At 38.7% G+C, this 25,335-nt stretch overlaps 1 protein-coding gene across 3 annotated transcripts in view; it reads left to right on the top strand.

Annotated features, from left to right (window-relative positions):
• ASB13 (ankyrin repeat and SOCS box containing 13) overlaps nt 1-25,335 on the top strand; it is a 58,767-nt gene that overhangs the window by 19,377 nt on the left and 14,055 nt on the right. For 2 of the 3 annotated variants that reach the window (XM_036759502.1, XM_036759504.1), the window contains 3 exons: nt 6,933-7,067; nt 15,243-15,434; nt 18,535-19,796. In XM_036759502.1, the coding sequence (XP_036615397.1) occupies nt 6,933-7,067; nt 15,243-15,434; nt 18,535-18,662 (455 nt within the window). In that variant the 3' untranslated portion in view covers nt 18,663-19,796. Of the gene's footprint in view, nt 1-6,932; nt 7,068-15,242; nt 15,435-18,534; nt 19,797-25,335 lie in introns of those variants that run through there. The other variant, XR_005010461.1, reaches the window with a different exon arrangement.

The following is a 25,335-nucleotide window of genomic DNA, read 5'->3' as shown; positions in this document are numbered from 1 at the left end:
CATCACATCCTTTAAAAGCATCCAATTCACATATATCAAACTCAAATTAAAATACAGTATAATTTTAGAAATACAGAAACAACAAATTTCAGATGATATCAGTTGCATTTCCAGATACAATATAGGAATTGTTGGTCTTATTACTTCTGATATTATATATTAACGCATTAATATATAAATACATGTATCACATATATTAATACATTAACGTCCCAAATACACTTTATTTAGCTGTATATTCTTCCGCACCAGGTATAGGAACTTTTGCCTGGCCATGAATGAACTTATGAAAGAAAGAGAAACTTAATTTTGCACCCACTTTTTCCAAGCTTCATCTTACACAAAAATGCCTAAAAGGATTTTTTTTGGACTCCCAAGGCAGGTAAGGTCCTTAAGAGCAGGAAAAAATCCCTTTTAGTTTTCTAAGGGCTCCTCCCTAGGTGGGGCCTGGCAGCCCCTTGAGGGCAAGGAGCCTACCCTTCCAAGCATTAACTAACCAGCCCTATTTCTTTACTAAGTTTCCTTTTAGCTTCAGCTCTGATAACCTTTCAATGTGGAGGGTGGGGGAAGGGTGAGGCCAGGAGCAGCACATGGCAGCCAAGAGGAGCACATGGACTCCTGACTAGACAGGTAGTCTCAAGCTGCTATTCTACAACCCCCCTAAATTCCTTATACAGGTTTTCTCTCTCTCTCTTTCACAAATTTTACCTTTAAACTTTACCACAAGGATGGGCTACAAAGGTACTCAGGGGCACAGGACTGACTGTCAGCCTGTGAATTTCTGTCCCTCTCCTCCTTTTGCCCGGTGGGGAGGGTGATTTAAGTTTTTCCCTACAGTCCTCCTGCATTCTCTTCTAATCCGATCTGGGAGGAGAGGAGTTTGATTTAACTGCTCTAACCTTTACTGCAGCCCTACTGAAAAGATCTCAGTGATTGTAATTCAAGTAAACTTCACCCCTTGCTCACTCCCAAAAACCTTTTTTGTACTTGAACCTAAAGGAATCAGGGACTAAGACAAATGCAAGAGTCCCACTGAAGACTTTAACCGAGGTTTTAGCCAGAAGGCATTCATTGGGAGGAGGTGTTTCAGCAAGAGTGAACTCCTGGAATGACTTTACAATTTCAGGAGTTCTTTCTTCCCAAATTCAACTAACCAATTTCCAAACCTTTTAACAATTTAAAACCCAGAATTTGCCAAAATTTTAACCCTTTCTTCCGTTGTGATTCCAGGTCGGCCACACATAGAACCACAAGGGGAAAGAGTCTTTGTTTCCCTAGTTGCAGCCTGAAATCTCTGGCTGCCTGCATTTCAGATTTTTAACAAAACATAGACATTTCACAATTTTGACATAGACTCACGAACAGAGACAAACTCAAAACGTAACAAAAAACACAGTGTGGATCGAATTGAAGGCTAAGCAGGTCCCCTCAGAGGAAAGAAAGTAAACCAGGTTTCCTCTTCAAGGAAAACACCCCAATCTTCCCACACCCCAACACAAAACAGAAAACCATTAGCATGAGTTAATTGGAGGCTAAACAGGTCCCCTCAGAGGAAAGAAAATAAACCAGGTTTCCTCTTCAAGGAAAACACCCCAATCTTCCCACACCCCAGTAGGGAGGGTGGCATCCCAGCCCCCCCCAGCTCTGTACCACAGCCTCGTCAGGGTTTATCGTGATAACAGAGACCCAATGGCTAGCCCCAAACCAGAAAAACTTTACCTCTAGAGGTCTGAAAACCAGAATTCTCCATAGGCCGAAAAGGGACAGGTCAGCAAAGAGCCCATTCTCCAAGACCATCACTCTACATCAGAGTCCTAGGAAAAGAAATCCCCAGGAGCCGGCCCTCTGAAGTGAGAGAAGGTGGATCGGGGGCAGAGACTCCCTGTTGAGGTCCGGAATTCTGTGTGTTTCTCCAGGGCGGTAACACATAATACCGCCTCATTTTGCTGGGGCCTCCAAAATGTTGTACCAGAAGCGAGCGAGACACACCACAGAGTATAAGTTTTAAGTGGAGAATTTATTAGCCGGCAGCCATTGGGGTACTGCACCACAAATCAATCAATGGCCATGTGTTGGGGTGATGGCTTGGCTTATATAGGATATGTGGGGGTACAGGGCAGGGAAACAGGAACAAAGGTCCTGGCTGATCAAAAGATTCAGTCAGGTTATCATACTAGTGGGATAATCTCATTTACATTCCTTGGTGGAGTCATGGAGCCCCAGGGATATCTGCTGGAAAGGGTCTGCCAGGTTATCCTTCAGTGGGATGGTCCTATCTATTGACATTCCTTGGTGGAGTCATGGAGTCCCAGGGGGTTTGCTAAATGCCAAAGATATCTGAGTCCATTCTTTCTCGGGGTGCTTGTCAGTAGCTAGGGGTTTCTCAGGGGTTCCTAATTTTCCTTGTGTTACAGAGGAATAACTCATGGAAATGAGTAGCTTAAGGAACTGAGTAGTTAGGGTGTGTGAGGGAGAGTCACTATGTATGTTGAAGTCCCTTACTGTGAGGGCAGTTGGAGTTGGGGAGGAGAGAAAAATTGTGAGCCAGGTACTAAACTCATTGTGGAAGGAAGGGGAGTCATTTGGGAGTCTGTAGACAGCAGGTACCAGGATTTTGATAGAATAGTAGGGATGAATATCATCAGCCTCAAAGGAAGAGAGATGGGGGCAGGGAGAGAACCTGGAAGTGGCAGTGGGGAGCAAGAGCATTCCAGTTCCCCTGAGTGAGTCAAGGAGAATGAGTCGAGGTGCAGCCAGGAAAGCTGTGTTGTTGGGGAAGCCAGGTTTCAGTAAGAGCTGAAGTAGGTGGAAGGAGTGGGTGAGAAAAAAGTTTAAGTTGAAAAGATGTCTGTTGCTTATGGAACAGGCATTCCAGAGGGCAGTTTGGAAGGGCTGGGGGGAGTTAGTTTGAAACTTTGGGGTAAGAGGACTCAGAGGTATGGTAATGAGGAATCAGATAGTAGGGGCGGGGAGTGGGGAGTGGGGTTTGGATGGTGTTCTACAGAAATTTAGAGTCTGGGAAAAGCTTCAAGCTGCTTTTCAGTGGTTTGACAAGTTCTCATCTTTTTGTTCTTATAAAGTTTCATTTTTCTGGCTGAGATTAAGATGAAAGCAAAATATTTAATAAAGTTGCTCATGCTAGGTAAGATGTGGTACTTACTAATATAGTAGGATTAGATGGGTTGGAAATGGGTTAAATGATTGGACCCACTGAGTAGTCATTAGTGATACAAGATCAGCTTGAAGGGAGATCTCTAATGTCTTGCCTCAGGAATCTGTCCTTGCATGTGTGGTAGTCAAAAATGTTTAAAATTACTCAGATGAAGGCATAGATAGAATGTTTATCAAACTTTAGGTGACCAGAAGTTTAGAATGACAACTAATGTTGAATTAAAAAATCAGCATTCAAAAATATTTCAAAGAAGGTAAAATCACAGGCCTAGGCAAGTAGGATGAAATTTTAATAGAGATAAGTGTGAAGTCCTACATTTTGATTCCAAAAATTAACTTCAAAAGTATAAGACATGCATGCCTAGAGAGCATAAAGAAAATGTCTGGCATTTAGTTGACTGTAGTTTCAGTATAAGTCAATGGTTCAACATAGCAGTAAGAAAAGTTAATGTTAATAAATTGCAATTAAAGAAAAAAACCAAAATATCCAGACCACATCTGGAGTATTAAGTTTGAGGCAACACATTTTAGGATCTGGAATGCAAAATGGGGAAGGGCCTTAAGGCTAAGCTATATAAAACTGATTTGAAGGAACTGGGGATATGGTTGTCCTCAAATACTGTCACGTGGAATTAGACTTGTTCAGAGGAAAAAATCAGGTGCAATGTGTAGAAGTTTCGGGGAAGCAGATTAGACTTAGTGTAAGGGAAAAGGGTCTTGAGATCTGTTTCTGTCCTTAGCTTCCCTCCCCTAACCTATGATTTTATAATCATAGTCTCTATCTCATAAGGACAGAAATACATGATTGAATTGTAGACATTGTCTCCAAAAAAAGATACTTTTGATCTGCAGGAGAGGTATTTTTGTATTATAATGTTTTTTAGCTTGAGTTCAAAGTGTTTGGCAGGTAATAGGGATCAGTCAGCAAACATTTATCATTCACTTACTGTTGCTAGGAGCAAAGTCACATAAGGTAAGATCCCTGCCTTCAAAGAGAGTATAGTTTAGTTAGGAAAGAAAAGACATAGGCACATAAAATGATACAGGGCAGAATACCAGGCTGGATGTAAGTGCCAAATAAGAGGGACAAACAGCAAAAGGGAGAGATTACTCCCTATGGTCTGGGATGGTTGGTAAAAGCTTCATAGAAAAGAAGAAAGAATGACCTTGAAGAATGGGTCAGATTTAGGTAGGTAGAGAGAATTCCAGATGGAGGAATGGAATAGTGGGAAGAACATTAGGTTTGGAATCAGAGGACCTGGTTTTGACCTCTGCTAACTCTGTGACTTTGGGCAAATCATTTAACCTCTGCACCCTTCAGTTTCTTCATCTGTAAAACAATGAGGTGGTTCAACTCGCTGATCTTTGAGGTTCCTTCCAGCACTAAGTTTTTGTAATACAGTGGACAAAGACACAGAGGTAGAGATGTGCGTAAAATGTTCGTGGCAGTGAATAAGTCAGTCTTGATGGAATAGAGGGATACTTGTTAAGAAAATAGTGGAAGATAAGGTGGAAAGGTAGCTGGAAATCAGATTACAAAGGAACATAAATTCTGATTTGTGAAGGAAGAGATGTACAGTTTTAGATATGTTGAGTTTTCTATTAAATCTGCTATCTCAAAAGTCACCAGTGTTAGCATATTGGATTTGGATTCAAAGGCTCTGGGTTAAAATCTCTGTTCTACTAGTTATTACCTGACCTTGAGCAACTTATATAACCTCTGTGGACCCTAATTCCTTCATCTTTAAAAAACATGAAGGGGTTCAAATAGATGAAGTCCCTTTCATCTCTAAATCAATGATCTGATCTGTGAACCTCCCAGTTTCTGATGGCCCATTCTCTCTGAACTCTGCAGCTTTTGATATTATTTACCACAGTCTTTCTGGGTTATTTTTTCTCTTTTAACTTTTGTGACATTTCACCCTCCTGATTCTCTTACTACCTTCCTTTATCTTTCTAAATTGTCTGCTCTTAATTGTTCTATCTCCATTTTCCAGGTTGCGTTTTTGGCCGCTTCTCATATATTCTCTATATTCCTTCATTTGATGATTTAATCCACTCCCTTGGCCTTAACATTCACTTCTATTCAGATGATTCCTAAGTATTTATCTCTATTCTTGATCTCTTCTTTGATCCAGATTCACATTTCAGCTATCTACTAGACCTCTCCTTGCACGTCCTGCTGGCATCTTAAGCTCAAGATGCCTAACCCTGAAATTGTTGTCCATTCTCTGAAAATTCTTCCTTTTCTTGGCTTCCATATTTCTGTCAGCAGTATCACCATTTTTCTAGTCACCCATTCTCTTAACTTTAAAGTCATTTTTGCCTTTTCCCTCTTGTTGACTGTGTTGCGTTTGTATTGCTAGCATCCCTTCTCCCCCTACCCCCTTGCCATTCTTACTGGCTCTGTCCTAGTAGGCAGTCTTCACCTGTTTCTGAAGGTTTTGCAATAGCTCCCTTATCAGATTCACTGTCTTATTGCCCCACTGCTCAAAAACCTTTCCTATTGTCAACCAAAAAGTCTAAACTCATTAGGTTAACATTGAAGGCTCTCCATAATCTGACTCCAGTTTCCTTTTCTTTATTTCATAGTACTCTTATACTCCAGACAACTGGAATACACATCCCATGCTTTCCTATCTGGCTGTCTTTGCTTATGCTATTCCCCATTCCTGGAACATTATCTTTTCCACACTAACCTTAATATCTCTACCTCTTGAAATCTTACCCATGTGTCAAAGTCCATCCCAGATGCTGACTCTTCCATGAAGCCTTTCCTAACCTTTTGTAGTAGGAACTGATCTTTGCCTGATAAATTCTCATGGCATACTTTTGTGTACTTTTTAATGCATACCTTTTATATATTTATATCTTATTTTGCATTATAGTTCCTTGTGTGTGTGCCATATTTTCTACTGTAGATTGTTAGCGTCTTGAGGGAAGGTACCATGTTATATGTATTTAGTTTTGCATCTCCAATAACTCACATAGTACCTTGCATATAGAAAGCATGTAATATGTTTGCTGAATGATAACGACAAGACATCAAGGTAGAGAAGTCCATCAGGCTTTTAGAGATGTAGAGCTGAAACCTGGAAGAAAAGTCAGGGCTAAAGAGAAAGTTCAGGAATTATCCTAGTAGTTAAAAACAAGACAATGGAAGAAGTCTCTGAAACTGAGGGTATATAGAGAGAAGAGAGGGTCTATGACTGAATGTTGGAACAGACTCATTTAGGACAGTAGAGGAAAAAGAACCAGTGAAGGAAACAAAAAAGAGGAAAAGAGAGCCAATATAATATTAGTGGAAGATTGGTAGAAGGTTCATCCACATGATCTGAGGGTTGCCAAGTACTAGAATAACTGCAGGACTACTAGTTTCTACAATGTTTCCTAAGGTGAGAGGGAGACAGTGGGGTAAGGGATAGTGAGCATTTCCCAGTCAGGACTCCTTTAGGAGTAATGGAATAGGAATTGTCTACCTATTCCCAACTAGACAGGAAATTCTCTGTATAGTTTCTCTACTCTAGCTGTTATATCTGCATGACTGAATAGTCTGTCCTCTGCCTTTGGTCTAGTAACTATTAATTGTTTCCTTAGAGTCACATGGTAAATGTAAACTACTTATAAGGTTAGGACAGAGTTGTGGTTTTGTCTTTTTAACCAGAACTTGGGGTCCACTTTCAGTCGTAGTTACTATTTTACAATAAAGAGAGTAATCTACATTTATTAACTTTCACGCTTCCTTTTTAATTTATTTAAAGGAAGTTCTGAATGTGTGCGGCTTCTCATTGATGTCGGGGCTAATCTAGAAGCCCATGACTGCCATTTTGGTACCCCATTGCATGTTGCTTGTGCAAGGGAGCATCTGGATTGTGTGAAAGTGCTGCTTAATGCAGGTAAGTGGTTCTTAACCAATGCAGTATTGTTTGACACATGACACATGGGGCCTGAACATAACCCTTGCCCACTGGGGCTGATTCCTAAGTTGGGTAGAGAGAAGGCTTTAGCATGAGACAGACAAATCAAATCTAGGGATGTGAATCACAGTGAAGAAGGCACAGCTTCAAGACTCTTAGAAATTGTATTCAGTTAATTCATAAGATTATCAGATATCCTAAAAAGGTTCAGGATGTGCAGTTTCCCAATGTAGAAAACCAGGAAAAAATAGAAAGTTGAGGAGATTTGTATATATCATGGTTTTTATAGCATGGTCAGAGTTTAACCTACCAAGAGATTTCCCTCATTAACTTTCCATAATATCTAAAATCATTCTTTCTAGGAAAAGGCTTCCATGTTTTATCTCAGCTTAATAATTTTGGTTGTGTCTTGGAGTCAGTCAAATGGAACTGTCAAGAAATAGAAAATATAACGTTTCTTACCTTACCAGTCTTTCAAACAAGGTGGATTTTCAGTTGTTGAGAGCTTTTCTATTTGTGCTCCTGTTTTGCTTTAGTATGTTTCTTTCAACTCTTATAAGAAATATTCGTATTAGTTATTTTTTTAAAAGTAGCTACTGAAGTAAAATTACTTAATTATCTATTTATGTAAACATGGGGAAATATCAATTCTGTTAAGCTTTTGAAATCGAATCTTCTTTCATTTCGTGAATAAGGTGAAGGGAGGGATTCCTAACTTACTTTTCACTTCTAAGCATGGTGCAGATCAAAACAAAGCATACACCCTAGATAAATTTCAGAAAGAGCTTCCACAGAGCTATGGTATTAAGTGACAGGAGAATATGACTCTTTGAAAACAACAGAGCTTTTAGGGTTATTACTTCATGTCTGCTGAGAGTTGTGTGATTCTCATGGTGTGTTGGGGGCAGCCAGGTGATGCAGTGGATAGAGAACCAGGCCTGAAGTGAGGAAGACTCATCTTTGTAAGTTCAAATCTGGCTTCAGGCACTTACTAGCTTTGTGACCCTGGACAAGTCACTTAACCCTGTTTGCCTCAGTTCCTCATCTGTAAAATAAGCTGGAGAGGGAAATGATACTCTGGCATCTTTGCCATAAAAAGCTCAAATGAGGTTACAAAAAGTTGGACACGACTGAACAACAGCAAAAAGGTGGTGTATTAGGAGCTAAAAGGGCCCAGATCTCCCAATAAATCTCTAAAAAGTAACTAGAAGAAATAATAATAAAGAAAACAAAAGAAAAACAGCTACTACACTCCTTCATCCAGTTCAGGAATGTATAAAAACTGCCATACAGAAGCTCTGAATGAAGAAAAACCAGGGTGGCTAAAACGTACAGTGTACAGATGGGCTCAGATCCATAGCAAGAGAAAGGGTTAGTGCTCAAGTAGCCCTGCTTTGGTCACAGTAGGGGAGAGGGCCATATCAATGTCTAGTGTAGGCCTCATCAGCCTTTGCTTGAGCCACCACAGCATGATGGTGGTTCTTCATGCTTGAAGAGGATCAAATTAATGTCACTATGTCAGGGTCAAAGTACAGTGTGTCTGACTGTGGCTGATTGGACCAGTATGAGCTTGGTGCTACCACAGGTCAGGCATAAATAGTCCATATGAACATTTAGAATGGAGATGTCTCTAAATTTGCACATTGCTTTTCTTTCGAGCTACTATAGTTTTGTTTCATTCATAGAGCACAGTGCCTTCTTTGATGTGAGTATGCCATGCATGTCTCTCACAATTGATTCCAGAGTTCTTCAGAGAAACCTTGAGAGAGCCCTTGTATCACTGAACGCCTTGTGAATTCTCCTTAAAATAGTCTTTTAAGGCAAACTATGTTTGGTCAGCCCATCAGAGTTGTGCTCTCTGTGGTAGAGTTTGAATGCTTGGCAGTTTAGCTCAAGAAGGGACCTCAGTGTCCAGTACTTTATCTTGTCAGACAATCTTCAGAATCTTCCCAAGACAACTCAAATGGAAGAGATTCAGTTTCCCTGGCATGGCACTGGTATGTTGTCCAGGTTTCGCAGGCATACAACAGTGAGCACAATGGCTCTGTATGCCTTCAGTTTGGGAGGCAGCTCTTCTCTCCCATACTTTCCTTTAAAGCCTCCCAAATACTGAGCTAGCTCTGGCAATTCATGTGTCAGCCTCACCATCTTTGTATGTATGTCCCTGGAAAGTTTACTGCCAAGGTGAGTGAATTTATCCACAGCATTCAAAATTTTTCCATTTGCTGTAACATATGGTTCCACATGTGGATGGTGTGGTACTGGTTGGTGGAGAACCTCTGTTTTCTTGGTGTTAACTGTCAGGCCAAGATTAGCAAAAGCAGCATAAAATTGATCCATACTCTGTTGCATCATAGCCTCAGAGGCTGCATTGAGCGCATAATCATCTGCAAACAAATAGTCGAGCACTAGCTCTTCCTCTACTTTAGTCTTGGCTTGTAGCCTTTTCAAATTAAATAATTTACTGTTAGTGTAGTAGCTTACCTTGATGCCATTTTCATCTTCGTTGAAGGCATCCGACAAGATTGCTGAAAACATCATACTAAAAAGCATGAGAGCAAGCACACAGACCTTCACTCCATTGGTGACTGGGAATGCACAAGAGCATCATCCATCATCCAGAACCCATGTGCAACCATGCCATCATGGAACTGGTGTACAATACCGATGAACTTCGTCAGGCAACCAAATTTTGCCATGATTTTCTAATAAGCCCTCATGACTGATAATATCAGTCTTGGTCAGATGGATTAATATTGGGTATAGACCTCTTTTCTGCTCCTGGTCATTTCTCCTCTGGTTGTTGGGCAGCAAACACCATATCAGTTGTTCCTTGGTCCTTTCTGAAGTCTCACTGGCTCTTGGGTAGATGACCATCTTCCAAGTGAAGGAGTAACCTATTAAGAACTCTGGCAAGAATCCTTCCTGTGTTTGTCACAAGACAACCTGTTTCCCATTCCTTTATAGAGATGGACAGTTTAGGCATCCTTGAATTCCTATGGGATATCCTCCTCTTGCCATATAACCAGTAAGAGTTCAGTCAGCTTTGTATGAGCAGTGGACCCCCTGCCTTGTAAATTTCAACCGGAATAGAATCAGCACCAGGCACTTTGCCACATGAGAGGACTGAATGGCATTCAAAACTTTTTCTTCAGTTGGAAGTTCAGCTAGAGAGGGATTTACCTGAACTTGAAGTGAACAATTAGTGATTTCATTATTGGTTGATGATGGTCTGTTGAGAAGGCTATGCGGGTGCTCAGCCCATCTCTCCAGGATCATGTTTTTATCACTAATTAATGTGGTTCCATCAAAACACTTTGGATTGTTATTATCAGCAGAAAACTGAATTTTATCTGCCATCTTGCTGAGCCAATAATCCTACATCTCTAAGCTTTCCTTGCATTTTAGTTTTAATGGAGTTAAATGCTGACTTCTCAGAGATAGATGAACTATCCTTCCGGTAAACCTTGTGAAGATCTCGTTTTTCATTTAGCAGCTTTTAAATTTCTCCATCATTTTTGTCAAACCAGTCTTGATGTTTGCGGATTTTCTGGCCCAGATGAGTAAATGCAGTGCTGTACACCAACTCTCTGAAAGCTCATTTCTTTTGTATTCCACTGTTGGCTCAGCTTTCCGTCTAAATTTAGCAACAAATTGTTCACCCACAGATAAGTGATGCATTCTGTTGACAGTAAGTCTTCTGGTGAAAAGTCTTACGTTGGGGCCACTGCTTTCGTTGAATGCAAATGTTTATCTTGGAGAGGATAAATCTGTGATCAGTCCAGCACTCTGCACCATGTATCACTTTTGTCACTCTCACATCTTGTATGTCTCTTCTCTTTATAGTGACATAGACTATTAAATGCCATTGTTTTCTGTGAGGGTGTATCCATAGAGTTTTGTTGCGTTTAGTAAATGAAAGACAGTGTTGATGCTGAGAAGGTCATGAGACACACACAAATCTTTAGTAGTAAATAAATATTACTGTTGCTGTTTCCAACTCCATTCCTCTCAAGTCACCCAGAATTACAAACTTCTCTTGGCACACTGACGATGAGGATTTCCAGGTCTTCATAAATTTTTTCTTTGACCCCATCAGGGTTCGTCATGTTGGGAGCATACACACTGATGATGGTTGTGTGGCACTTTTCTGCAAGTGGTAATCATATTTTCCTGAGCCTGTCATTCAGTCCTTTTGGGAGGCATACAAATTAGTTGACTAGATTAGTTTTAATTGTGAAACTTATACCAACTTTGTGGTGCTCCCCATCACTGCTACCATTCCACAAAAATGTGTATTCAGCTCAGACTTCAATAAACTGGCCTTCATTTGCCAGCCTTAAACATTCAGGGCTTCTATTTGGATGAGATACCTGCTGAATTCTCTTGCAACAAGAGCTGTTCATCTTTCAGGTCTACCAGATTTTGTGTTGTCCATAAGTGTGCACACATTCCATGTATCAGTGGTAAGTGGAATCATCTTCACAAAAGTTTTTGTACATTTTTTTGTGTTTTGACCCAGGGTGAGATCCCCACCTGCAGTGGTAAGCAGGCTAGGGTTGGGTGAAGCAAACAATTTTTAGGGCACCTTTTCTAGCCCCCTACCTCATGCCCAATAGGTGAGCAATGTGGTCCTTTAAAATGGCTGCTCAGATACTCAAGGACTGCTGAATCCCACTGCTGCTTCAGTCCAATGAGAAGATGACCCACCTGTGGGCAGGGCTGTGACTATAGCTTCCAGTGTATCCTCACCTGTTGCTTTGTCACTTGCCTATTGCCCCAGGACTTTGAGGTAAGTAAAAATGGTGAAATGGTATGGGTGATATCTTTTGACTTGCGCATAAATTGGATTTGAGTGAAGTAGAGTTGCACAAAGTCATCAGCTTCACTCTCTCTTCCAGTCATTGGAGTTCAGTGGCAAGATAAAAATCATTAAGATACAGTGGATGACCTTGGCATCTTTGATGTCTGATCAAACTAAGCATTCCATAATGCTTGCTTCAACTGCCTTCATGGCTATTGGAATAAATTGTTCTCATCTACTCATTCCTCCAGGGGAAGTCTTCACATGCTTGCTTAGGGTAGACACCCCCTGCCCCAAATTCACTGATAGGTTTGAGGCCCCTCAGTTATTCTCAACCTAGTTTAACCTGTCTGTTGAAACAGTTTGCTAGGGTGTGGCTGCTGTACATGCTACAGCTTCTTGGAGCCACGGGTGAGAGTTGGGTGGCAGGTGGACACCAAAGGTGGATAGCAGCCCTGAATCTTTCCTGAACACCTGTACAACTCATACCAAAGGACAAAACCCCAAGCCAAAAAATAAAACTGGAAATATGAGTGAACAGAATAAAACACCAAACAAAATAAAGAAATGTTAGGGATTTAGAGAAGCTCAAGAAACATACCCTGAAGAAAAGTTAACTTCACAACTACTCCAGATGGTGCTTCAGAGAAAAGAATATTCTGGCTACAAGGACTACAGCAGTATCTGGAGGAAATGGATATTAAAAGAAACAAAACCTAGAGAGAAAAGAGTGACAAGGAGATTTAATGGCTTACAACAAAAGGTGGTAAATTTCCCCCAGGAAGTTGACCCCTAGAAAATTAGAATGAGCCAAAGAGAAAATCAGTGACTCCATGAGACAGTAAGGAATATTACAACAAAAAACAACATATAAAACAGAAGAAAATATAAGTTGAATGCTGTCAAATACAACTGATTTGGGAAACATTAATGAGGGTCAATCTAAGAAACATCAGACTACCTGAAAATCATGGGCAGAAAAGGCTTGATATCCTAATATGAGAAATCATAAATGAAAGATGCCCAGATCTGTTAGAAATAGAGGGAAAAGTAAAAATAAGAATCCACTGTTGAAGACTCTCAGTAACATCATAGCCCAAATCTAGAGCTTCTAGATCAATGAAAAAAATATCACAAACAGCCAAAAATAAAGAGTTAAAGTACCAATATGCCAGTAAGAATCACACAAAACTTGGCAGGTGCCATGTTAACGGAAAGGAGAGTTTGGAATATACTCTGCCACAGGTAATGGTAATGGAATATATTCTTCTAAATGGCAGAAGAGAAAGACTTTTAAGAATTGCCTGTATAGCAAAACTGAGTATAATTCTACAAAGAAAAAATGGACCTCTAATGAAATGGGGGGGGAGGTGCAGTTTACTGAAGCACTTTTTTTTAAATGCAGAGACTACAAAAGGAAGGCCAGAATGAAACATAGACATACAGGAGAGTTTTGAAAGTTACATGTTGAATTTAATATGCACATAAAACCAAAAGCTATAATTAAAGCTATTCAAATTTTCATTTATAATTCTCTTTTTCAGTCCTATTCTGTATCTGGAAATGTCCATTTTTATTTAGTATTTGTTCAGAATGAAAAAATAAAATTTGGGAAAATAATATTGGTTGGTCACCATCAGCAGACCTAACTAGAATAAATAGAATTCTTGCTGTTTTATAATCTCAATATGGGATGGAACTATTTCTCACTAACTAATGGAGCCTATTTATATTTTACAATATAGTACAAATTGTAGTTATCTCCCTCTCTGCAAACAGAATTGAAGGTTTTAAATCAAAAAGGTTTTTTGGTGCTAGTGACTGAGAACCAAATTGATATATAAATTGTACTTTGTAATGTTCTCACATGCCCTTTCTTTTCAAAGGAAAGGGGCAGGGAGAGATAAGAGTTGAATATTTACTGGTTACATGGCTTTTCTTTGCATGAAAAATTGCAACTAGGTATAAATACTTAACTTTGCTTTGAGTTTTTGGTAGGAGTTGAATAGAGGCTGATTAAGAAAATATCCCTCCTACCCTTTTTGCATAGTTTCAGTGAACTTTTCTTTCAGTTCTGTCTCATTAATTTATTCACCTGACTCCCCTTAGGTTAAGATTCTAGGTGTCCTCAAATTAGAAAAGCAACAGATATGACTTCACATAAAAGAGTAACCAGGTAGTAGTAACCAGGGTTTATTCCCTAAATATCTGCATGATCATATGCAGCTTGTTTACTGCTTGATTGCAGAGGGCAAAGCTAGGACCAACGGGTAGAAGTTTCAGAAAAGCAGATTTGAGTTCAGTATGAGAAAAATCTTCCTAATTAATGATAAGAGCTATCCTAAAATTGAATTAACTAGGCAATGAATTCCTCATTTCTCAAGGTATTTAAGCAAAAAAAAAATATATGAATGACCATCTGTTGCAGATATAAAGGGAATTCACAATGTTTATCAAAGGCACTTACCATTGTGGAGAATTTCCTTCAAAGATTCCAGATGGAAAATGAATTCCCTGTAGAGGGGGGAAGTCTTCAAGGTCTTTAGATTTGCAAGCGATATTGTGTTGATTTCATGAAATCCCAGAATTCTACAATGCTGCTTATCAGCCACTCAAATTTTCAGCCACTCAAAAGAGATTGGCTTTTTATTGACAGTGAGATTGGATTTTTATTGACATCTTTTGTTTTCACATTGCCTAGATTTTTCCCTTTATGTCTCCCCTTCCTCTTCCCAGGAAGGGGAGTCATATGACAAAGAATTTTTCAAAAAATGAAAAGAGGAAGAGAAGAAAAAAATTCAGCAAAATGAATCAGTGTATTGAGAGGAAAAAAATGACATTTGTTCAGTGTTCCTCACATGTAGATCTGGGAGATGTCTTTTCTTGTCTTTGGTGCCAAACTTGTTCTTTACAATTGTGCAGATTTCACTTTGGGCTGTTTAGTTGTTCTTTACATTTACACTATTGTCACTGTGCGCATTGTTTTCCTGACTCTGCTTGATTCACTTTGTATCAGTTCATGTAAGTCTTTTCATGCCTCTCTAAATTCATCATGGTTGTCTTTTCTTATAGAACAATAATATATTCCATTACATTCATATATTACAGTTTGTTTAGTTAGTCCCCAATACATAGGCTAGTTCTTTGCTATTACAAAAATGCTGCTATAAATATTTTGGTATAGATGGGACTTTCTTTTTGCCAATTATCTCCTTGGAGTATATGCCTAGCAGTGCAAACTCTAGGTCAAAGGGGATGGGCATTTTAGAAAGGTAGACATATTGTACTCCTCTTAACTCTGTGATAATGCCTCTGGTGCCTGTCTTTTGTTTATCCTTCTTGTATTTCAGGAGCCAATGTGAATGCAGCGAAATTGCATGAGACGGCTCTTCATCATGCAGCCAAAGTAAAGAATGTAGACCTGATTGAGATGCTAGTTGAGTTTGGAGGCAACATCTATGCCCGGGACAATCGAGGAAAGAAGCCTTCTGATTATACTTGGAGCAGCAGTGCCTCTGCTAAATGCTTTGAGTATTATGAAAGTAAGTCCAGCTTTAGATTCTTTGGGGGGAGTATTACCATACATTTTGCTAACTAGGACCTGGATCTGTTTACTCATCCAGAATTTCTAATCCTTCATTTAATAATTATCTAAGAAGCTACGTTTAAGTATTCATTCACCAGTCATACTACTCTGTTCTTTATACAATTGATCAATTAACAAGTATTTATTTAGTTCCTGTTATGTGCCAGGTGCTGTGCTAGGCATTGGGAATACAAATACTATGAATGAAACAGTTTCTTTTTGCAAGGAATTTAGATTCTAATCTGTTAATCCATATATTCACAAGAAGACTATAATATGTACATAGTTCTCAAGCTGTGGTCGTAGGGTTTGTGTTGATACACTCTGAAGTGCCTTGTCATCCATAGTCTGCCTTTTCAAGATAATTGTCCAAGGTCAAAAAGGGTCAATCTGATCTGAAACACAGAGCGTAGCAAACCGTCCTCTAAGAGATTAATCCTTTAACTTTAGTCTCATTAGTCTTATACTCTAGCACAGTGGTCTCCAATGTTTTTGATTGTCCACTTCATCAGTAAAGAAAAACATTTGAGTACCACCCCAATATATCTAATTTTTTTTAATTATACATTATATACATGTGCATGGTTTTAGGTTCACATTATTTCGATGCTTGGGTTTTAATTTGCTGTCATTACTGAAAGAGATCTTTCCCAAAGTTTCCTCATTCCAAATATGGTGGTTGTACTTACTAAATTTTAACACTCATTTTTCAGCCCCATCTATTAATTATACAAGGTTTTTGTTAAAATTCAGCTACTAAATTTCTGTTACCCCTAATGTCAATGATTCTTACAAACTAATCTGAAGGTGCTGAATTTATATATTTTTAACAAATGGGTTAAAAAAAAACACTCTGAAATATATTTAAAGAAGTTAGAAAATTGTTCCCAGATTTTTAAAATATGCAGATATTCGAGTTTTTATAGGTGACATGCATAGTTTTCAGCAACAAAAATCATATGATGATGGAAACATTTCCAGACATCTATTTTTAAAGTACGCTTTCCATAGAACAAATTTCTTTCAAAAAGCAGTTATTTTTTCCCTCATTGTAAAACAACATTTTTGTTTGATATCAACCTATTTAGGAAACTAAAACAAGTATACAGCACCAAGAGCCATTTCCCACTTGTTAAGTAGTCAAAGGATTTGAACAAACAGTTTTCAAAAGAATTGTATGCTATTAACAACCATATGAAACACTGCTGTAAATTACTAATAATAAAAAATGCAATTCAAAACAACTCTGAAGTTTCATTCCATACCCAGCAAACTGATATATGTAATAGAATATGGCAGTAGTCTGTTGGTGGATGCTAAGATAGTGATTCAAATACTCACAAGTTTTGATTCGGACATCCTGTAGCTAGGTAGTAGGTATATCCCAGGGAGGTCAGAGATGAAAGATACGTCCTATGTATACCAAAACTGTAAAATTTAATATTACACATGATTACATAAGTGCTTCAAGAGAGAAAACAGTAAAAAAGTCTCACCCTAATTACCGATATACTTTCTTATAAGAAATGATGAATATGAAGAATTCAGAGAAGCATGAGAAGACTTAAATGAACTAATGCAAAGTGAAGTAAACAGAATAGAAAAACAGTATTCACAATGACTATAGCAACATAAATTAAAAGAGCAATAATGAAATAGAAACTAAATGCTATGTAATTATAATGACCAAACTGCCCTGGAAGAGAGATTACCACTGCTGCTGCTCTGTTAGCTATCATTTGTGTAGCATTTTAAGGTTTGCAAAGAGCTTTATGTATATTATCTCATTTTATCCTCACAACAACCCTGAAAATTAGGTGCTATTATTATCCTTATTTTATAGTTGAGGAAACTGAGGCCAACTGAGATTAAGTGATTTGCCCAGGGTCACACTACTAATAAATAAAGTTAGATTTGCACTCGGGTCTTCCTCACTCTAGGTTCATTGAATTATTCCCCATCTGTTGTCCTTGACTCCTTGCCATTTATTTACAAGCCTGGTGGGGGCACATGATCGTCTTTATACTTCCCAAAGCATATAGACATGAGAATTCACTACCTTCCTTTTCAGAGGTGGATAACTGTAGATGTAGTACACTGAGTTTAGGGTGGCACTGAGATTGTCGACCTAGGTGACTGGGTGGTGCCATTGGCAGAAATAGGGAAGTTTGAAAGAGAGGAGGGTCTTTTGGGAAAGAGAATTGAGATCTGTAATGCAAATCGCATCCTGTGCCTGCCTATTCATTCTGAGCAATTCAAAGTAGTCCTCCCCAAAAGGAAGTAGTGGTACAGAGCTTTTACTCAGAGTATCTGAGAGCCAGCTGAGGGATGCCCCTTTAGTCATGAAGTGTCCTGGAGATGGGAGATGCTCATTCCCTTCTCTTCCCTTCCCTCTGCTCCTCCCAGATGTGGGTTTTCTGGAGGAGGAAGGGAATTTTTCAAATTGTGCCTATGGGGGGTGCCTTGGTCACACTTAGGTTCTAACCACCCAGAAGGGCTGACACCTAGTGCAGAAATTGAGAGATTGGCACTTTATAGATGGGGAAGAGAACAGAGTTGTGGAATTTTGGGTCACAGAAGACGAAAGCTATGGTGGGGTCGTGTTGAAGATAACTCTCTGATTGGGTAACCTGGGGAAGAATCTTCCCCAGATTATGTGGCTGCTTGGTGAATTCCCACTTTGGAGATCACTGTCCTAGAATATGAGTTAATTATTCGTAGACTAATCCTGCCTTAACTGATAGGTCTGGATGACATGCATCCCAGGGTAAAATTCCAGTTCCTGTTCTTTTTTCCTTTAACTCTCTGTTATTTATTTACAAGCCTGGTGGGAGTACTTGTTCATCTTTGTACCTTCCACAGAAAATAGTAGGTATTCAATAACTATTTGCTGATTCAGTTGGGATCTTTATGCTTTCTAATCGAGACTTTCTGAAAGATACATCTATAAGGCTTTAGAATTTTGATATCTATAATCTTTAGGGGTCCAGTCACCTCAGTGTTTGTTGCTCCTTAAACTTTATTCATGTTATGTCCTTGTCTTCTACTTTTCCCAGAGACACCTCTGACCTTGTCACAGCTTTGCAGAGTGAGCTTGAGGAAGGCGACTGGCGTCAGAGGACTTGAAAAAATTGCCAAGTTGAATATTCCTCCAAGGCTAATCAACTACCTTTCATACAACTAAGACAAAGAAATGGAAGACAGAAGTGGTTTTGGAATTTCATCCTGTGTTGCTATAATTACTCTTCCCAACATCTGGCAGAGAAAAATGACTTCTGTGTCTGTAGTGGTATTAATACCGTATACAGAATATTTCCACTTGTCTCTCTGTTCTGTCAGAGAAATTATTTCAAGTGTAATAAGAAAGCACTTTAGCTCTTTATAGTAGACATGCTTCTGGGGTAGTGTATACTGGAATTTGTACTTTAATCTTGTCACTGTCACAGCCACCAAATTACTGAGTGGAAAGGAAGTTGCTATAGTCTGGGCTTCCTTTATTTGATGAACTTCCCAAAGTGACTACAGTACAAAGTGTAACTCGGAGCAGAGAGGGAAATGGGAGTTGTAGATCTCTCTGGAGACTTCTGAGCCTCCCTGTCTTTCCCATACCTGGTAAGAACTCATGTTGATGTTTGGTACTCTAGTACAACTGATTCCATTTCATACTTCTTTAGGATTATATGTTTATAGATAAGGGTAGGTTGTAGTTCACATGCCTTAGGAAAACTTAAGGGCAGTCCCTTTGGATCATTGACAGCAGGACTCAGAAATAACCTCTAAAAATACCCTTCCTTGTGCATACCCTTTTTGCATAGTAGCAAAAGCCCGCAGATGCTAAAGGGATTTCTGTTTCTCAGGAAGCTTTTTATGGGTCTGAGTTGTAGAGAATGATGACTGCATCCTGGTGATGATGTTTATATTGACTGCAAGCAGTTAAGTCCACTGCTAGTTTACTTCAAGACTGAAGGCATGGTGAAGAACAGCATACTATTTATGCAGGGGAAGAAGAACCCACTGCCTTGATAGTGGCTGAAGATTTAGCTTTTTGTCAAGATGGTTCCCTACCTCACAGGTAAAGTTAAAACCTCATTTGGATCATCTTAAAAGACTAGTTAATTCACTGTTACAGGAAATGATAATAAAATAAATGTCTTGTTTGTGTTCAGCCCCTTTCAACTCTTAACTGAAAACTCTTCCTAAGCAATTAAGTCTAATAACATTCGCATGTAGTAAATGTCTATTACCTTCTTCAACCCTCCTTCACCCCCAAATCCAGACTTCAGTAAAAGCTGTTGGTCAATAAAGGAACAATCTTGTATTCTGTAGTCTTTTTCTTCTAATAAACCCAAAACACAACATGATTCCAGGAATAATTCTCAGGACATTCCTTTGAAGTAGGGAAAAGCAACTGTCATCTTCCTCATTTTTTGGAAAGAATACAAACAATGAAATAAGGCCTTTAAAAGATCCCAGTTGTTTTTGCCTCTTTTCTGTGCTTGTTTCTTTGCTACTGTAATGCAGATTCTTAGTGCCAGTGTTACAACATAGAGTGGGAGAAAGCACAGTTGACTGGGAGTCAGGAGACCCTGCTCAGTCACTAACTAGTGGTATAACTTGGAAAAATCGTTCTACTTCTCTGGGCCTTGTTTTCCCCATCTATAAAATGGGTATGATACTCTTCTATATAGGGCAGGTATTATATAGTAATGGATATAAAAGTGTTGTAAAAAGTATAAAATGTAATACTAGAACAAAGTTTTCACTTTACTAATGTAATACATTGCTGCATCTTACCTTATATTTATATTTATATATATATGCATATTTATATATACCTGCACCTTACCTTATATTTAGTGTTACTATTTTCACATATATTATCCCATTTAGTCTTCATAACAACCCTGTGGGATATAATAGCACAAAGATGGTACCCACTTTATAAAGGAGAACTCTAGCATCAGGGAGGTTGTTAGTTTCAGGTCACTAATATGTGACAGTAACACTAATTTTCTACTTTGGGTTCCTCTTTCTGATGTGGGACTATTACCATACATTTTATGAGTGGCATACTGTGAAAAGTCAGCCTGCTTATAAAGTGACATGTAGAAAGTAGAAGTAAAGGACAGCATTATAGAATCTCAGAGATGGAAGGTACCTCAGAGGCCACAGGTCTAGGCTAGCCCATACCTCAATAAGAATCCTCTCTGAGTCAAAAGATATGTACTTCTGAGCCAGTTGTTTTTTAATAGCATAATTACAAACTGCCGTCCAGAATGATTGAACTGATTAGGAGCTCCATTAACAATATATTTGCTTGACTTTCCATGCCCCTTCTAATACTGTATCTGGTATTTTCCTGAAGATGTCCAATGAAGGGGATCACACCAGCTTCCCAGTGAAAAGCCCTTTCTACTTTTGGATAACTGATTGTTAGGAAGTTTTTACTTACATCTAGCATGACAGTTTGTCTTCTCAGTTTCCCTCTACTGCTTCTAAATATACCCATTTGGGCCAAAAACTCAATTCTCTTCCAAATTACAGCCCTTCATGCATGCTTGACAACATCTCTTATATCTCCTTTAAGTCACAAAAACAGAATTTGAAAGTAAAAAGGAGTCTCAGAGACTATCTAGTTTAACATATATACAAAAGGAATCCCCAATATGACATACCAAAAAAGTGATCTTATAGCATCTACTTGAAGATCTCCAAGGAAAGAGAACCCACAACTTTTCAAGGCAGGCCATTCCATTTTGGGATAGCTATAATTGTTACGAAATTTTTCCTAACATTAACCCTAAATTTGCCTCTCTGCAACTTTTCCCATTGTTCCAAGTTTGACCTATGAGGCCAAATGGAACAAGTCAAATAAATGAATCTTTCTCCAGACTCAAGGCCCTTGACCATCCTGGATGCCGTCTGCAAACTCCAATCTATACAGTGCCTTTTTTTTTTTTTTAAAGATTTTTATTTTTAGTCTACAACACTCAGCTCCACATGAGTTCTAGATTCTCTTCCTTCCTTTACCCCATCCTCCCCCAGACGGTATGGAATCCAGCATATCCTGTACATATAACCTTGCATCAAACTCATTCACATAATAGTCAAGTTGCAAATATGAATTATGACCAATGGAATGAATCATGAGAAAGAAGAAACAATAAAAAAAGGAGAGCACATATTCTGCCTCAATCTGCATCCAGACTCTACAATCCTCTCTCTGGATGTCGTACAGCTCTCTCCATCATGAGTCCCTTGGAGTTGTCTCCAAACCCTCCACCGCTAAGAAGAGCAAAGTCCATCAAGGTTAATCATCGCAGAATCCATATGTCTGTGGTTGTGTATAATGTTCTCCTAGTTCTGCTCTGTTCACTCAGCATTATGTCGTGTAGATTTTTCCAGGTTATTATGAAGTTCATATCTTCCCCATCTCCCACAGCACAATAGCATTCCATTATATTCATATACTACAACTTGTTCAGCCATTCCACAACTGATGGACATCCACTTGATTTCCAATTCTTTGCTACTACATAAAGAGTTGCTATAATTATTTTTGTACATACAGCCCTTTTCCTACTTGTGTGATCTCTTTGGGATACGGCCCCAGAAGTGGTATCGCCGGGTCTAAGGGCATGTACATTTTTATAGCCCTTTGGGCATAGTTCCAAATTGCTCTCCAGAATGGCTGGATCAGTTCACAACTCCACCAGCAATGCAGTAGTATTCCAAATTTCCCACATCCTCTCCAGCATTTATCATTTTCCTGTTTTGTCATTTTAGCCAATCTGACAGGAGAGATATGGTACCTAAGAGTTGTTTTCATTTGCATTTCTCTAATCAGTAGTGATTTTGAGCATTTTTTCACATGCCTATAGATATTTTTAATTTCTTCCTCTGAAAACTGCCTGTTCATATCCTTTGACCATTTCTCAATTGGGAGAATGACTTGTATTCCTATAAATTTTGCTCAGTTCCCTGTATATTTTAGAGATGAGGCCTTTACCAGAGACACTAGTTGTAAAGATTTTCTCCCAATTTTCTGCTTCCCTCCTACTCTTCGTTGCATTTGCTTTTTTTATACAAAAACTTTTCAATTTAATATAATTGAAATTATCCATTTTGTAACACTCTCTGTCGTTTGTTGTGTCATAAATTCTTTCCTTTCCTATAAATCTGATAAGTAAACTATTCCTTCCTCTCCCAAATTGCTTATAGTGTCAACCTTTATTCCTAAATCATGAACCCATTTTGACTTAATTTTGGTATATGATGTAAGATATTGGCCTATGCCCAGTTTCTGCCCTACCATTTTCCAATTTTCCCAGCAGTTTTTGTGAAATAGTGAATTCTTAGCCCAGAAGCTGCATTCTTTGGGTTTATCAAAGAGTAGATTGCTTACTGTAGTAGTCATTGACTACTGCATCTTGTGTACCTATCCTATTCCACTGATCCACAACTCTGTTTCTTAGCCAGTACCAGGTAGTTTTGATGACTGCTGCTTTATAGTACAGTTTAATATCCGGTATGGCTAGGCCATCTGCCATAGCATTTCTTTTCATTAATTCCCTAGATATCCTAGACCTCTTGTTGTTCCAGATGAATTTTGTTATTATTTTATCCAGCTCTGTAAAATAATTTTTTGGTAGTTCAATTGGTATGGAACTGAATAAATAAATTAATTTAGGTAAAATTGTCATTTTTATTATATTAGCTCAGCCTAGCCATGAACAACTGATATTTTTCCATTTATTTAGATCTGACTTTGTGTGAAAAGTGTTTCATAATTATGTTCATGTAGGCCTTGGGTTTGTCTTGGCAGGTAGACTCCCAAATATTTTATAGTGTTTACAGTAGTTTTAAATGGAATTTCTCTATCTCTTGCTGTTGGGCTATGTTAGTAATGTGTAGGAATGGTGAGGATTTACATGGGTTTATTTTATATCCTGCAACTTTGCTAAAGTTGTTTATTATTTCAAGTAGTTTTTTACTTGATTCTCTAGGATTCTCTAAGTAAATCATCATATCATCTGCAAGAAGTGATATTTAGTTTCTTCTTTGCCTATTCTAATTCCTTCAATTTCTTTTTCTTCTCTTATTGCTACAGCTAACGTTTCTAGTACCAAATTGAATAGTAGGGGTGATAATGGACATCCTTGTTTCACCCCTGATCTTATTGGGAATGCATCTAGCTTATCCCCATTACAAATAATGCTTTCTGATGGTTTTAGGTAGATGCTATTTATAATTTTAATGAAGGCTCCATTCTCATGCTTTCTAGTGTTTTTAATAGAAATGAGTATTGTATTTTGTCAAAGACTTTTTCTGCATTTATTGAGATGATCATATGGTTTCTGCTAGTTTTGTTACTGATATGATCAGTTACGCTGATAGTTTCCCTAATATTGAACTAGCCTTGCATTCCTGGAATAAATCCTACCTGGTCGTAGTGTATTATTCTAGTGATAAGTTGCTGCAATCTTTGCAAATATTTTATTTAAAAATTTTGCATCCATATTCATTAGGGAAATTGGTCTATAATTTTGTTTCTCTGTTTTGACTTCCTGGTTTGGGCATTAGTACCATATTTGTGTCATAAAAAGGATTTGGTAGGACTCCTTCTTCACCTATTTTCCCAAATAGTCTATAAAGTATAGGAATTAATTGTTCTTTAAATGTTTGATAGAATTCACATTTAAAACCATCTGGCCCTGGAGATTTTTTTCCTAGGGAGTTCATTGATGGCTTGCTCAATTTCTTTTTCTGAGATGGGGTTATTTAGGAATTTTACTTCTTCTGTTAACCTGGGCAATTTATATTTTTGTAAATATTCATCTGTGTCCCTAAGGTTGTCACATTTATGGGCATACAATTGGGTAAAGTGATTCCTAATTATTGTTTTAATTTCCTCTTCATTGGAGGTGAATTTGCCCTTTTTATTTTTGATACTGGTAATTTGGTTTTCTTTTCTTATTGCTACAGCTAACATTTCTAGTACCAAATTGAATAGTAGGGGTGATAATGGACTCTTGCCCCACTTCTGGCTCCTCTGTTTCTGACAGGGGAGTATTATCTGGGTTTATTCAAAGGAGGGATGAGAGCCATTTTACCTGGACATCCTGGCTCTGGAAGTTCAAGAAGGCAAGTTTCAAACCTTTAGACTGTGGGTTGCAGGCCTCCAGGCTGGCTGCTTCCACAGCCACAGGTTCTGTGCTGGTGTCTGCCCTAGCTCTGACAGACTCCTGCCCTGGGCTGAGAGGCCTTGGGCTCGATTGCAGCCGTAGCAGGTACTTCTGCCCTGGGCCTATTCCTGCTCCAGCGTTTCGCTTACCCAGCAATCTTCCAGACAGCTGAGCTGTCTGGATTCCTCTGCTGTTCCCGGTTGGTTTGGTCTGATGTCCTTCTGTGTGCCTGGTGCTCCTGCCCCTCTCAGTCTAGTAGTGACTTCTCTCTCAAATCAGCTTAGATTTGCTTTTTTAGATGTATATGATAGAATTTTTGAGAGAGCTCCAGTAATTCCTTCCTTTCACAGAGCCATCTTGACTCTACAGTCCCTTTCTTAAACTGTTCCCAGAAATGACCCCAATCCTTTAGATGAGGTCTGATATGGTACAGTTCAGGAGACTGTCACCCCCGTATTCCTGTGGGAGGTATGTGCCTTTGATACAGCAGAAGGTTACATTAGCTTTTTTGGCATCTACATCATGCTGCTCATTCACAGTGAGCTTGCAGTCCACTAGAGCTCACAAATCTTTCTCAGAACAACTGCTCTCTACATAGGACTCTCCCATCTTGCACTTGTGAAGTTGATTTTTTGTGCCCAAGTTTAAGACTTAAAATTTGTCCCTATTAAA

Source organism: Trichosurus vulpecula, chromosome 5, assembly GCF_011100635.1.
Source record: "Trichosurus vulpecula isolate mTriVul1 chromosome 5, mTriVul1.pri, whole genome shotgun sequence".
NCBI classification, from domain to species: Eukaryota; Metazoa; Chordata; class Mammalia; order Diprotodontia; family Phalangeridae; genus Trichosurus; species Trichosurus vulpecula.
Note: the sequence above shows the minus strand (reverse complement) of the source record. Positions and strands in the feature narration are given on the sequence as shown.